At 31.7% G+C, this 16,037-nt stretch overlaps 2 protein-coding genes across 6 annotated transcripts in view; one reads left to right on the forward strand and one right to left on the reverse strand.

The window, feature by feature from the left end:
• Positions 1-29: 29 nt before the first annotated feature.
• LOC128192686 (acid-sensing ion channel 3-like) lies at positions 30-13,413 on the forward strand. Of its 2 annotated transcripts, none has more exons than XM_052865581.1 (8): positions 30-448; positions 4,073-4,616; positions 4,710-4,808; positions 4,994-5,174; positions 6,500-6,568; positions 9,379-9,541; positions 9,876-9,970; positions 10,887-13,413. In XM_052865581.1, exons 1-8 carry the CDS (start codon positions 291-293, stop codon positions 11,060-11,062), a joined length of 1,485 nt encoding a protein of 494 aa, XP_052721541.1. In that variant the 5' UTR covers positions 30-290; the 3' UTR covers positions 11,063-13,413. The 2 variants fall into 2 exon arrangements, with proteins under 2 accessions (XP_052721541.1, XP_052721542.1); XM_052865582.1 differs by having other exon boundaries at positions 6,503-6,568.
• The window catches only part of LOC128192685 (rho GTPase-activating protein 26-like), a 17,921-nt gene continuing 13,262 nt past the window's right edge, over positions 11,379-16,037 (reverse strand). For 3 of the 4 annotated variants that reach the window (XM_052865579.1, XM_052865580.1, XM_052865577.1), the window contains 3 exons: positions 15,072-15,158; positions 14,849-14,928; positions 11,379-14,670 (listed from right to left, as the gene is read on the reverse strand). In XM_052865579.1, the coding sequence (XP_052721539.1) occupies positions 14,579-14,670; positions 14,849-14,928; positions 15,072-15,158 (259 nt within the window). In that variant the 3' untranslated portion in view covers positions 11,379-14,578. Of the gene's footprint in view, positions 14,671-14,848; positions 14,929-15,071; positions 15,159-15,964; positions 16,016-16,037 lie in introns of all 4 variants that reach the window. The other variant, XM_052865578.1, reaches the window with a different exon arrangement.

Consider the following 16,037-nt stretch of genomic DNA (forward strand, 5'->3'; position numbering starts at 1 on the left):
TGTGGGTTAATCAATAGCGGTTTTCTATATATCGATAGTCAACTCTAAAACCAAACAATTATCTCTCTCAATCTCTCGAAGTGCTGTAGAGAATGGTACAAATACTTTTAAATGATGAATTAAACCGTTAATGTTGTCTAGATATTGTTCATCAATGACGCTGACCCGAACTAACTGATAGGTAACCATTTAAAGTGACTAAATAAACAAAGGCACAGCGCAAAAATCAAAACTATTGTTGGTACACATTGTATTAATGATGACATTTCTACAAGGTATTGCTTAGGTGTATGGGCAAGTTTGGTGTGACTGGCAAAATGGAATTAAAAGAAGTGAATTCGAAGGAGAAGGAGAAGAAAACGACTTTCGTGGACTTATGGTGCAATTTTAAAGAGAGTTGCACGTTGCATGGCATTGGTCATGTTTCACTGACACACTGCTTCCGAGGGTACGTAAAAAAAACTTTCTTTGATTTCGCTAGTGTCAGTTCTAATGTATGATGGTTTATTTTTAACTGAATTCATTAATAAAAAAAAATTCTTTTGTACAGGGTACTATTATATTTTTGACTTTGACTTTTTGTTTATATAAATGATTATTACTCCTTGATAAGTCAATGATTGTAATCATATTTAATTTTAGAGATTTAATCTGTAATCTTCATATTTCAGGATAGTTACCGGGTACCTACTTTTGTAATACATTCCTATAATATTTTAAACATTTTTTTGTATACATACTGTGGTTTCATCAATATTCGTTGAATACCGATTTTCGTGGATTTCCTAGATAAATTCATCATTGAAATTAAATGTTAATTGAAGTGCAATTTCTTTTAACATTTTGTATTGATAGGGTCATTGCCCATGAATTTACGTATCTTTGAAACTGTGATTCACTTTATCCACGAAAATTGATACCCTTGAATATTAATGAAACCACAGTATGTTGTTTGTCTTCAGATATACGTAACCATTTTGGCAAGTGTTTATTTCTCCAAAATCTTTACATACCCAGGCTGAACTAATTTAGTTTAACTTTATTGGATGGTGTCATGTGACTGAAATGTAAAGAATCTTTTTGGATAATGAAAAACTAAGATGTTTTAAGGTATCCCACTTCTCTTGTTTTAAGTTCATGGCACATATGATAATTATTTTTTTAAAAACAGGTAAACTTTTATTGATTTAATTCACGAGGAAAGATTATAAAGTAATTAATGCTCAACATTCATACAGTTTTTCCTTCTAAAATCAATTAAAAAATAACTTTTTCGGGGAAATATGTTTTTGCAAAGTATTTTACATTGAAAAGTGATAAAAATAATGCAATTTTAAATAAATTTTAGATGCACTATATATTTGATATGCGATATAGTTGAGTCATATTTTGTAGGCCCTGTTTTATATGTAGAAATTAAAATTAAATGGATTAATAGACATAAATTTGCATTATTTAGTAAAAAACAACACTTAAAAGAATTTGAAATCCTCTCTCTAAAATTTAGTTATGCAGACAGAATGTTATGTTGTGTTATCCAAATGAATTTTTATTAAACTTTCTTGAATTCTTTTTAAAAATTCATATTCATTGGCGGCGGAAAGGATATAAAAAGACGCTGATGCAAAACGAACAATTTTTTAAAAACATAGAAGCTTTACACAACGTTTCTACAAAGTAGGATACCTTTTATCACCAACGTCTTATTTACCTTTACAGCTACCCATACATCAATACAAATAAATTAAGACTTTTTGCCAATTGACTAAAAAATGCCTGCCCCAGAGTAACAGCTTACACTTTTGGTAATTCAACACGTGATCTGTAGTTGAATTTTTAATTTACTTGTACATCATAAGTTATTACAGTGTATTGTAAAATTATTCAAAAACCTTCTATTTTCGACAAATCAGATCGAATAGGGTGGTGGACACGCTTCAAAATGGAGGATCCAATTCAATGGGAGTGAGCATTAAAATAAATACATGTACCTGCAATGAAATAATATTGAATGATTACGTTAACAGTGAATATATTTATGAGGAGCGTACTTGGATTGTACACAAAAGTTAAGATTTGACGAATGCTGAATAAATGAAATAAAGCAATTCGTTTCTTGAATGCGCGATTTTAGTTTCGATAGATAAAGCTAGCAAAATTTTCAGAACGCGATTTGACTAATTAAGTTATTTAATAAAGCAGAACAATTTGATGCAATTTTAGCTTTGATCGAAAGAATTTATTTTCCAGAACGGGTGTCCAGGAACGCGGTTTGACTAATTTGCTTTTATTTTAATTTAATTTTTATTTATTTAACAAGCTTTTGTTTACACCTTGAATGTTGAAGTTTTAGACTTAAAATAAATGTGTTAAACGAGAGGAACTGTTTATTTATGGAGAATAAGGAGATAGACAAATCAGCTTGAAAAAGACTTTTTTGTCAACCAAATTTTTCCATAAATATAATACATAAGCATTTCCAAGAGAAACACTTTTATTAATTTTGCCTGTTTATTTATGCTTAAAACGAATAAGGAGATAGACAAATCAGCTTGAAAAAGACTTTTTTCTGGTATTAAACTTATGTTAACAAAAACAGGGCACGAGTCTTGTTTATATGACAAAAAATTGTGAGCCCTGTATCTTGCTTATAACTCTACAACTGATCATGACTCTCAAATTTTATTTGATCATTAGAAATGACTTCCTAAAGCATTTCAATAACCTCGTTTGATTACTAAAGTATCTAGAATATTACTTGATGGCATTGATCTATTGTAATCCATCTTTATTAATTATTTAAGAATCAATATCAGATTTTGCATTTTAACTTTAAACTAATATATTTTTTCAGGTTCAGAAAATTAAAATATGTACCCTTTCAAGTACTTCCCAGTTGCTCAATATCACAGAGCCATATGTTCCATATTTAAATCGTAAAATAAAAAGTTATAAGATCGGTCATATTTTAAAATAGAGTTTATTTAAAGAATAATATGTTTTCTTTGGCGATTATGCGGGATGTTATGGTTGCGACATTACAGAAAAAAAATACAAAATCCGCGCTGGCGGGTTTTGTTCATTTTTTCTGCAATGATAGTTACCTTCGTAGCCCGCATGATTTATGAAAGAAAGCATTTTATTGTTTATGTAAATTTACATCTTTCTCTTACAAATCAATTAATTAATCGTAAAGAGTAAGTAAAAGGAACTTTATTATTGTTAATATACATCGATACGTTGGATAGAAGAAATAGTCAAGTCGTTTTTTATGGGAATTTGAGTCTGTCATCGTCATGAATATTTTGTGTAGTCCTGGATTTTTCTTAGATAGCTGAAGTTTTCGACCAATCGATAAACTGGTTAGAACTAAATCGTGTAGATTCCAGTCCTGTTAGTTACTATAGAGCGATAAAATACCTGTAATTCAATTTCCGTAAGAAATAGAGGGAATCATACTTGGTGGATGTATTTATATACATATATACATTAAGATTTATATACAAAAATCAGATATGCCTAAATTGTAAATTTCATTACCCTTGCGGGAAAAAAAGGACAGTTGATCTTTATAAAAATATGACGTTGTATAGATGTCAAAAGTTAAAGTCTTAAATGACTTACTAGTACCTAAAATGATGCAAATTTGATGCATGCTTTTAAAATCATAAAATGCATCGATGCATGTCTACTTTACCATTGATTATTCATAATCCCATGCATATCATTCAGGGGACAATTCAACCACTTTGTCTCTGTTCGCTCGTTAAGACCGTTTATTATTGTCAAACCTCGCCCTCATTATGAAAGGCATAACCTTAAGACATGAAACTTTAACTTAGATTAAAACTTCAATTCTTCTAGAAATGCGAAATCAAAAGGTAAATTGACCCCCGGCCTTCAAAGCATCTTGCAATTAAGAACATTTCAATTAATACATGTAGACTGATTTAGATTTCCATCGGAAAATCGTTGTAACACAAAATTTAAAACAAGTTGGTGCTTTATAGGTGGTTGATTGTGTCTGTATCACCTTTTCTAATGTCTATATACTATCCTCTTGTTGCTTCAGGTTAATCTGGTTTGTTGCTTTTGGATTCTCCTTTGGATATCTCGTTTACCTCCTTCACGAAGAATGGATAATATTCAAACAATATCCATTCATGACATCGGCCTCCGTAAAAAGGGTTTCTTCCATCGAGTTCCCGGCCGTTACATTTTGTAATATGAGTCCCCACAACAGATCAAAGGTTGCTCCCGACCCCAGAGACAATGACTATCATATGGCTATCTCCCGCCTGAGCTCATTAGTTGGTGAAATCAATTGGACAGACCCTTATTACCGTGACAACGGGTATTTCAGACCAAGGACCAGAAGTGACATTGTCTACGAAGCTTTGGACAAATCGCAGGTCATTAGGAGTGTTACATTTGACAGGCTAGATGTAACAGGTGATGTAGAAGAGAAAGTTACCAAATATGGAATGTGTTACACGTGGAACGCTGATGGATCAGTCACTACGACCTCTACTGGAAACTCCATGAACTTCATTGCCCTTTTGAACGTGAACAACGACCAGAACTATCAAAGTATAGACTGCAGCAACGGATTTAAAGTAAAGAACGTTTATACATATACAAGTACAAAACAATTATGCACTAACATTTGTTCTTCTTGATGATAAATTGTTGATATGTATGATTTGAAGGCAACTGTACATGATCCAAATGAACATCCAGCAATAGAAGTAAATGGATTCCTCGTCCCACCAGGAAGAATGGCACTGGCAACAATTTCAAAGACAACTGTAAGATTTAAAGAAAAGAATGAAAGGAAAGCTCTTGTATATACAGAGTATTCTGACATTTTATCATTACAAGATTTCTATTTAAACAAACGAAGAAAGTAGCACTGATACATGCTGAGTAGTCTGAACTTGAAACATTAGAAAAAGTGAACTATAGGGCAAAGAAATTTGAATTCTTTCCACAGCATTCCTATCTTGGTACACCGTATAAAGCCTTTGGTGATGAGTACTGCTTGGACACAGCTGCCTCTGATGAGTTCGTTAACCCTGTACATCCTTCTCCGTACAGCATCAATGCATGCCAAAAAAAGTGTGAAGCTGATATCATATACCAGCTCTGTGGTTGCGTCCAACTTGGGACCATAGGTCAAGTATTTTTGTAATCGTTCTTATTAGGTTGCTAATCCTTATTTAAAAAAAACTTCAGTGACGTAACGGATATTTATTTTTAGGATTCAAAAAATGAAGTATTTTTTTAAGTTGGCTGCAAAATTTGTCAGATAGTCGAACGTTTCTAAAATTTTATGCATTGATAAGATGATATTTTCAAATCAGTGTTAAGGTGCAATGCAAAGATTTGGGAAAACTGATTTTCTTAACTCGTGAATAATGATATTTAGGTGTACATTAATATAACAACACAAATTACTACCGTTCGAACATAAAAGGTTTTACAAGAAACATCCAAGTCAGATTTTCTAACTATTCAAAATTATTAGTTTTATGTGTTAATGTATATCTCATTTTTATGGCACGCCAAATTCACAAAAATGGGCTAATCATAGTTTCACAGTCTTTAAACTAGGTTTAACGGTTGTAAACTATAGTTTACAGACAAAGAACTATAGTTAACGACGATAATCTATATTCACATCTGTAAATCATAGTTAACACGATCATCTATGTTTCAGAAGTGTAAAACTATAATTAAATACACTGCAAACAACCATTTGCGATGACAAAACATATTTTTTATCATAAATATAGTTTCACGATTGCGAAACTATGATTAACAACTCTAAACTATAGTTAACGATTGTAAATTATAGTTTACAGGTGTGAATCTTATTCATCAGCAAAATCTATAGAACATAACGTAATTTGCAGACATATAGACTTAGATTAACATTTGTTCACTATTTTTACAACCGTTAAATATAGTTTTACAGATGAAAAGTATAGTTAACGAATCGTTAACTTAAGTTTGCAGTTCGTAAACTATAAACCCAATTTATCAAATGGGAAACTATGTGTAGCACATTTTTGTAAATTTGGCGTGTCATACATTTTGGTTATTCAAATATTAGAATATATCATTATCCGAACTTTTTGTTGATATTTTTCTTCGGAAGTTTGTCTCTTCAACCAAATAAAGTTGCATCAAATATTAAATATGTAATCAGTGCCGTTTCATATTTTAATATAGAATAAAACTCGGTGGCATTGAATAGTTTAAACAAAACTTCTTTGATCTTTGATATTCTATGGAAATATTCCTCTGAACTATTCATCATTATCTCGCAATTTATTCACTAGTACACATAATGTATACATGTAACAACTTTAATTTCATTATATATCAAAACATTCTCAATGATTGATGAAACAATAGCCGAAACATCATGATAAGGAATATAAGTAATTTCCGTTGTGGGTGTAAATTAAATGCTTCATTACACTTTTACTTTCAGTAGGAAATTACACCATTTGTTCCCATTACCAACACTACCAGTGCTATTTTAACAGAAGTTTCCAACAAAGTAAGATTCTATGTGAAGTTCTCTCCCTTTTTCGATATAATGCATTTTCTGGAAAATTATAACCGACTAAAATTTAGTGATAATTAAGGAATAAGTTCTATATATATATTAGTTTTATACGATATAAAATAGTTTGGGGCATTTTACGCTTTAAATAAATCGCGAAGCGGTATACAAAAAAGCGTTAACTGCTCCAAACCATATTATATCGTATAAAAGTAATAAATATTGAATTCATTGCTTATAATAAAAGAAAGGTCGTTTGACCTTTAAACTGAGGTAAACTTGTACAAAATTCAAACGAAACTTCAGGTGGTTTAATACGTTTTGACGTTAGTCTTATTATAACGTAGGCAACGTTCTTTATACGATATAAATTAAATTGTTAGCCAATTAGAAAGCGCGTTGTAACCAAAACTTAAATTACTAAAAATTCAAAGATAATAAAAAATTGAAATACCTCTTTAAGATACCCCACTCCTCAATGTTGTTGTATCAAGATTTCTTGAAATGTATATCATTGAAATCAGTAAACAAAATATACTTTTAAAAATACGAAGATAATGGGGGGTCATGCAGTATTCATCTCTCTGAGATGTGTCCCATTTAATTTGACCTTTTTGAACCTTAAATGCAACTTTAACCTGATTAGGATTTGTTGTCTATGGTGGCATAGATCTGCCACCACTTGTCAAATAGTTATGTCGACTTGTCAGATGATTATGTCGACTTGTCAGATAATTATGTCAACTTGTCAGATCTTTATGTCAACTTGTCAGATCTTTATGTTGACTTGTCAGAAAAAAACCATATTGACTAGAAACTCAATATTTTGTTGTTAAAGCGTGTTAGTGCCACTAACTGCCATTAAGTTGTCATCATAATATCTGACAAGTCGACATAAAGATCTGACAAGTTAACATAATTATCTGACAGAAAAAATAGCATGGCCACTAATTTAAAGAAAATTATCATTCATATTATAAGTCGACTGGTCAAATAATGATGTTGACTTGTCAGATGTTATGTTGTCTTGTCAAATAATTATGTCGACTTGTCAAATGATTATGTCGACTTGTCAAATAATTATGTCGACTTGTCAAATAATTATGTCGACTTAAAAGATGCTAATGTCGACTTGTCAGATTCCTATGTCGACTTGTCAGAAAATATTATTTCAACTTGATGGCACAAATTGGGCGTGGAAAGGTTATAGTGTTAAATTTTTAAACACGTGGATAAGTGACAAGTCCACATAATTATCTGACAAGTCGACATAATTATCTGACAAGTCGACATCAAGATCTGACAAGTCGACATAATTATCTGACAAGTGGTGGCAGATCTATGCCACCATAGTTGTCAGTTTTTTTTATATTAATATGGTGGCATAGATCTGCCCCCACTTGTCAGATAAATATGTCGACTTGTCAGATCTTGATGTCGACTTGTCAGATAATTATGTTTACTTGTCAATTCTTTAAGTCGACTTGTCACTAATTCACGTGTTTAAGAATTCAACACTTTTAACCTTTCCAGGCCTAATTTGTGCAATCAATTTGAAATAATATTTTCTGAAAAGTCGACATAAGGATCTAACAAGTCGACATAATCATCTTTTAAGTCGATATAATTATTTGACAAGTCGACATAATTATCGGACAAGTCGACATAATTATTTGACAGGACGACATAACATCTGACAAGACAACATTATTATCTGACAAGTCGACTTACAATATGAATGATAATTTTCTTTAAACTAGTGGCCATATTATTTTTTCTGTCAGATAATTATGTTCACTTGTCAGATCTTTATTTCGACTTGTCAGATGATTATGTAAACATGTCAGATATTTTTGTCGACTTATATAATACTATGATGACAAGTAAATGGTCGTTAGTGGCACTAACACGCTTTGACAACAAAATATTGAGTTTCTAGTCACTATGGTTATCTTCTGACAAGTCAACATAAAGAGTTGACAAGTTGACATAAATATCTGACAAGTCGACATTGTCATATGAGAAGTTAACATAATTATCTGACAAGTGGTGGCAGATCTATGCCACCATAGATTAAGCAAACTTATATCTTCAAATATTGTTTTTAAACATGCCTAGTGGTCACACTAAATAGAGGGATTACGAAAAAATTATGCATGAGGCTGCATAAACTTGATTTCGAATAAAAACTTTTTGAAAACAAAGAATTTTATAAGATTTATCCAGTTTGCCTTAATATGTATTCAGTATCATTTAAACATAATAAAAATATGTGTCAGTGATTTTTAGATAAAGGGCTTCAAAGGTAAAATTCTATATACAAGATTTTACGCTAAAGGTCTATAACCTTCTCATGATTAAATTTTAAACAAGTCACACAGTACCTATAGAATATGTTACAAACCTATCAACTGTCAAAATTGTGAATAATGAATAAAGTATAATGAAAAGAAAAGTACTTGTATATTGAAAATTTATAAACTTGCTTGTTTCTGTCAATTTCGTCTAAAAAAAACCTTCAGCATAAAAAAATAGTTCCCCCAAAAACTTTGTTGTTTCTTTAATTCATATGAATTTTCTTTATCTTTATAAACGTTGTGTAATTATGAAATATTGATCTTTCTGTGGTGATTAGATAAATAAAATCATATTCATTCAAAATATAGTGATCACCTGTGCTATGAAATCAAAACGTGAGAAGTGAGATACCTAAACCCATACTTATTACCAGCGAGTGTAAATTTGAATGGGAAAGCTCTTTCAGCTTTTGAGCTCTATTAAAGTCTTTGTACGTTTTGAAACAGACACGACGGTTCCAAGTATAGCCAAATCTTGTAATTGTCCGCAGCCATGTCAACAGACAACTTATGACGTCAAAGTCTCCACTGCTCTGTACCCGTCAGAGGAAGCAGCCGCCTTTTTGGATGGTAGATTTGGTAGATTTGGATTCTCGAAACAATATGTCAAGTAATTCACTCTCTGTATTTGAACAGTTTTGTTTTTCATCTTCAGGATAAATTTATTGCTGCATTCAATATTGATGTCGTCATGCAATTCTATTTGCTTAATAAGGTAACAAGCAAACAAAAGACCATTTAAAAGAAAAATTCTCATCATCATGTCTCCCTCTGGATTTTCTGAAAGGGGGGGGGGGATAACTGACATGTCTGCCTTTCAACTCTCAAAGGAGAACAGTAAAGTTTAAGGATGACAGCACTTTTCAAGTCATTAACGATTGCATATCATTAATAATTGATATCGACCATGCTCTATAAAATCAATATGCAATTTCGTTTTATAGGGAAAACTTTATAGAACTTCACATCTATTTTGATTACCTCAAAGTTCATGACGTGAAGCAAGTACCTGTGTACGCATCCGAAAAAGACATCTTGTGTGAGTATTTTTATAACTGTCATTGGCGATACCTGCCTGAATTCATGTACAAATAACCTTTTCGTGATATATCGTCAAATCCTTATTACGTATACATTGTACTTATATTAGCAATAACACAATGGATTCTACGCATTTTAAAGGGACTTCGACACGATTTTAGAACAAAATTTTTTATATATATAAAATGGTTTATTTGCACATTTTGACCAAAATTTGAATGTTAGAATTTAAGTTATAAGAGAGATACAAAGGTAAGAACTGATTGTTATGTAAACAGAGCTCGAGTCTTATATTTGTTTACAAATGAATTACCATTTCTTTGACATACTAACTCGTGGGAAACAAGGCAAACCTATTCAATGTGATTATAAAATATCTAATCAATAGAAGATGCAACATTTAATTAAAACTTATACAAATAAAACACTTATGTAAACATTAACAAGGCTTGAGCTTTGTTAACAAATCAAAGAACTCTAGCTCTGTCTTGCTTAAAACTCAGTATCTGACTTTCAAATTTTGACCAAGCATTAAAAATACCCATATTATCCATTTTAAACATTAAAAATGGAAAAATAAAATATAAGATTTTGAGCTCCAAGTCCCTTTAAAGTAGATTTCTCAGACATAAATAGGAATCTTCATTTATCAAGAATGGAATGTTAATATTGAGAGTTGTGTGGACTACTATCTCTTGGCTTGCAAAGGAAAATGATGTGTTGAAACAAAATTATATCAATATGTGATAAATAAAGACCTACAAGACTGGAAAAAATGTTGTGTTCATATTCGTAGTAGATACTGTGAAGACAACACGAATAATGTATTAACTTTTACCACATTACTTTGAACACATCATTTTTGTGAATACCTATGAACTGTTCAGTAATAAAATTGAACAATACTTTTGCAGCAAACATTGGCGGTCAGATGGGACTCCTTCTGGGAGCAAGCTTGTTGTCCCTACTGGAAATCGCCGAGTTTTTAGTAAATTGTGTGATGTTTCTGATTAAGAAATGTTGGAGTAGAATGGCCAATATGAAGAAAGTCTCGGACGAAAAGGATTACAGCAATACAACCCAAAACTGATCCATCTTTGATAGGGAACATAGTTATATATACAGACATTGTGTTCATCTTTTTTAATTCTTAGATTGACTTTTAAGAGGGCTGATGGTCCGACATGGCAATTTTTATACTATATAAATCTCCTTTAAAAAAGAGCTCTATGTACAGGCTAGGAAATCATTTAAATTTTTAAGTTAACAAAAATGACATTCTATCTTTACTAAAAATTAGTTTATAGCTAAACAAATCATTTTTAAAATATGACGTGGATCTGATGGAAATTTTGATGGCCACCGAACCTCCTTAGGTGCAAAAAGAAAACTTCACAAGAACCCAATGTATTTATACTGTTTTATTCTTGGTAGAATATTTCTCCTATTCTGTAAAGACACCCACCGCTTGGTGAAGTACCACAAGTACATACAAAATATAACAGTAACAATGCAAACACAAATCATAACAAAAAAATCAAGTTCCTTAACATTTACCATACGATGATACTGGTGCCTTATGAGTCACAAACCACGGTGTCAGCATCATGTCACACAACTTATTACATCAAACGGCAATAAATTTTGTCACCGCAATTAATAATGAAAGTTTTACATAGAACACTAATCTTGTACATGTTGCACATAAGTTCAAAAAGCTAAAGCCCAAGCCTACCTTAAGTCATGATACATATTACAAAAGAAGTAGACATTTTTTTGAGAAAGTTTACATCAATATACTTCACATGTTATCATAGAAAGCATGGCTTGTCTAAAATAAACACCATGAGTGTAGCCACTGTTTATGCATTGAACTATGCAGACTTTGCCAAAGCACTTAATCATAATTAAAGCAAATTCCATAATCAGTGCACTTAAAAACGTTGTTGAAATTAACAATTCACATATGGTCATACCAATGAAGCAATCTCTGTTACTTAAATTCAAATCAGAATAACAAACGTTAGTTACACTTTATGTTCTTCAGTCAACATGTTCTTGTATGACAAGCAAATACATGTAAGTACCTTTTGCTTTCATAATTTTTAAAATACATAAATTTCACTGCATTTACACGAACTGCATCAATATAAAGTACTTTGACCAAGAGTTCCTTGTATTACATGCTCAAACTTTATCATAAGGAAATTGCAAAAATTTAACCTGACAAAAAAAACTATTTTCATTCACAAAATCATGTCGAGAATTCCATATCAGGAAAATTACTACTGGTAGGTGTCAAAATTTCAAAAGAAAATGCATACTTTTCATAAATTCTATGTCAAAAGAATTACTTTATCTGACTAAAGTTCTAAGCAAAGAGGCCCCCGTTTCATCTTAAAATGACAGACGCTGACACAAGCCATACATGCTCTTGATACACTACAAGTAAAACACTGAACACACATCAGAAAGATATAATAAATATTCTCAAAGTTACTTTACATATCAATCTGACTGTGTAATGACACTTTTCATGTATCACTTTATAATAATAATCTTAATCCTTGACACCTGTTAACGAACATTTTACCTTATTCAACGTGACGTTTTCTCATTCCATCGTAAAACAATGGCCTATGAAATGGTCCACATCCAAATTTGCACACACAAGAAGACTTGATTTCTGCCAACATGATTCTATTACAATACATACATGTATATACAAATCTTGGACACAGAATGGCAAGCTATAGGAGGGTACGGAAAGCCAAAACATTGCACAAGGGAAAAAACCTGGAATCTGCTCTTTTTTCTTATAGCTACAATAAATAAAATTGTCAAAAAATCTCAACCTGAGAAAAATCATGTTTTCAAGTAAAAAACATAAATATTACACAATAAAAATAAATGTAATATTGATAAATTTGGGAATGAATGCTGAAAATACACAAGAATTATTGAATAAATATATTAGTCGTTGATATAAGTGACTGGAGAGCAGTTGAACTAAGTGTGTACATACGTATTTGATATTAAATTATGCTATATGGTGCACTTGGTCATAAGTCCAATAAATAGTTTACAGAATTGAATTGCTTAACAATTCATAATATCAACAACTTTATTATATACAAGTATATATTCTATACAAAATTGTTGTAAGAAAAAAATGAACTAGTTTTCTTTCACTTGATAAGAACTGGTTATTCAACATGTAAGGTTCTGAACAAGATTCATGACAGAAAGAAGAGAACCTGGTAAATGTCAGAATTTTGTGTTCTGTAAGGGAAACAAAAAGCAAAAAACACTGCGTAAAAACTTTCACTATACTGGGTCTGTCTAATAAAAGCTATTTCTTTACCCAAATCCTGGCAAAAAAAAAATTAAAAAACACCAACAAAATCTTACAACACTGACTGCATAGATTACTCATACATGTACATGCAAAAAAATAACTAGGAGCATTTCACCAACAATTTCATCAACATAGTCAAATTTCTACACAATTCTCAATGTACTACAGTGACACATAACATGCAATATTGTGTATGAGAGCATATTATGCAATGAGGAAAACAGTAGTAACAATATAACCAATAAAAGGAAGCCATGTTGTTCAATTAATGGATACTGGTCAATACAAAAACAGAGAATTAAAATAAAAAAAATAGCTCAGAACATCTCAGAATTTTTCAGACAAAAATTACTTGGAGTGCTTTTCGCTCAATGAAAAACTTTATGTTAAAGTAAAAGTGTGCTGGTCACTTGTGTTTTATGTAATAATATACATCCAACTTACATGTAAATTTGACTGAAAACCTATATACAGACAAGGAAGAAAAAAATAAACAAGGTGTGTAGGAAATTCTAGGAGACAGTAAAAACGGGTGCACATTGCTGTGCTGTTTTGCATGACAAAGAAACCACTCAAAGTCTAAAGTCATTGTGAATGCTGAAGGTTTACAACTAAAGATGCAAGAGAGGGAATGTGAGCAAAGTGAGACAGACTGTGAAAATAACTAATTGTTGTTGTGTCAAGGCTCTAACAGTGTCCAACACAACTTCATATCTTCTAAGTACTGTATGTTTGAAAAATAAAAATACATCATAAGAATGAGGAAATTATCAATATTTTACAAAGTCATAAGTAAACTCATTAATAAAAAAAAAACCCCAACTATTTCCATCAACATTTCTAGACTTTTCACATAAATAAGACATACATGTATAACATGCTCAAAAATATGGTTTAAAGTCAAATTACACAATACTGTACAGAATAACACACACAGGATTGACTATTGCATTCAAATGTACATGCCAATGAAAACAATCTTTAATTAGGTCCACAAAAAAAACTGTGACCTTTCAACTTGTCACATGACAAGTCACATGATCCAAAGTTGTTTCCTCCCCCCACCATGTCCAGCACAGTGCCCACAACTGGGAGAATCCATCACCATCAAAGATCAATGAAGTACATGTATGTAAATAGTGTGTATAAGTACTACATATACGTATATACAGTATGTATTTGTACATCTGTAGCACGGGAAATCACATCTTTGGTGGTCAAATCACAAGGGCACCGAGCCTACGTGTGTCAGTCTACAAACTCCACATAGTTCAACGGAATCAGGCCCCTCTTCCCATTCAGTGATCCTTCCAACCACCCCGGCTCTTTGGATTCTCTCACTACAAAATTTAGCTTTTTATTTTAATACAGCTATAAATATAAATTAATAACACAAAATCCCTAATCCCAACGAAAACATATGTAAAAATTATTTTTTAAAACCAAATCTTTTAACCAAAGGCTGCAACATTTGATTCCCGAGTTCACAATGTTAATTATCTGGCAATAGGGGCTCACCATTTGTGATGATGACATTTGGCTCGAAGGACAGCTCCGATTCATTGTCTGCCTGGCATTGGTACAGTGTCCTAGCCGTCCTGTAACGGCAGCACAAAAGTCAAATTCAACAATCAGGTTTTTTGAAGAAAAAATTTTTTGTAGTACACTTGTAGCATAGAACATTACTGAGAGAGAGAGAGAGAGAGAGAGAGAGAGAGAGAGAGAGAGGGGGGGGACTTGCCGTTTTTTGGTTGTTTTGTTTGCATTGTTAGAGTTATTCCCCACCATTTGGAGACTTCCAGACAAACTTCCCGTCAATGAAGAGGACCTACAACAACCAGCATCAAGTCTAATGTAATGGCTGTCTTTTTAAATCCTAATTCTCAAGAAATCAAAAATTCATTTTTCCTTCTCCGCCTTCTTTATTCTTTAATACTGTTTTATTACTTGTATTTGAAAGGGAAGCTTATAATGAAAGCTCAATTTGAAAATAGAAAATAACTAAAAATATGGATATTTTTTTGTTTTTAGTGGAACATGCACAATTCAGTTAGCAAAACAGTATCATGAAGAATAAAACTCAGTGTTAATAAACATGCAAAACAATAAAGATATAATCTATATTTTGATCTGCATAAATACATATATTGATAATACTATATAAATAACTATGAATAAAAAACCTCCTGTTTCAGAGAGGCAGTTAAATACATAATGTACAGAGATAGTTACACTAAAAATAATCAAATGTGTACATGAATGAAATAATTTGGACATATACAAATACTAATGGTGTACTGATATACTACGGGGATGACTACATTTACGATGCGTTGGGTATAACTAAATACATTGCTATCCCAGTCTTTCTTTCCTCTGTGCCCCAGGGTAATATCTAGTCAGTTGAAGGTGCATGCAAGTATCATACATTCAATGTGAGGAAAAAAAAAACACCCACTGTACACCAAAGGAGAACACTACAAACTGATCACAATACACATGAATATAAGCATTACCAACAAGTGACACAAAGGTTACATGTAAGAGATACTTTGATTGGTTAACATACATAACACTGATTAACTACAAGTAAGACTGGTACTGATTGGTTACATGTGGCCAGGGTTAGCTTACATTGATGCTGCATAGGAAGAATCATTGGACCCACGTTTCTTGATGCTTCCACTACGCAAAACAGAACAAAAAT

Source organism: Crassostrea angulata, chromosome 7, assembly GCF_025612915.1.
Source record: "Crassostrea angulata isolate pt1a10 chromosome 7, ASM2561291v2, whole genome shotgun sequence".
Taxonomy (NCBI): Eukaryota; Metazoa; Mollusca; class Bivalvia; order Ostreida; family Ostreidae; genus Magallana; species Magallana angulata.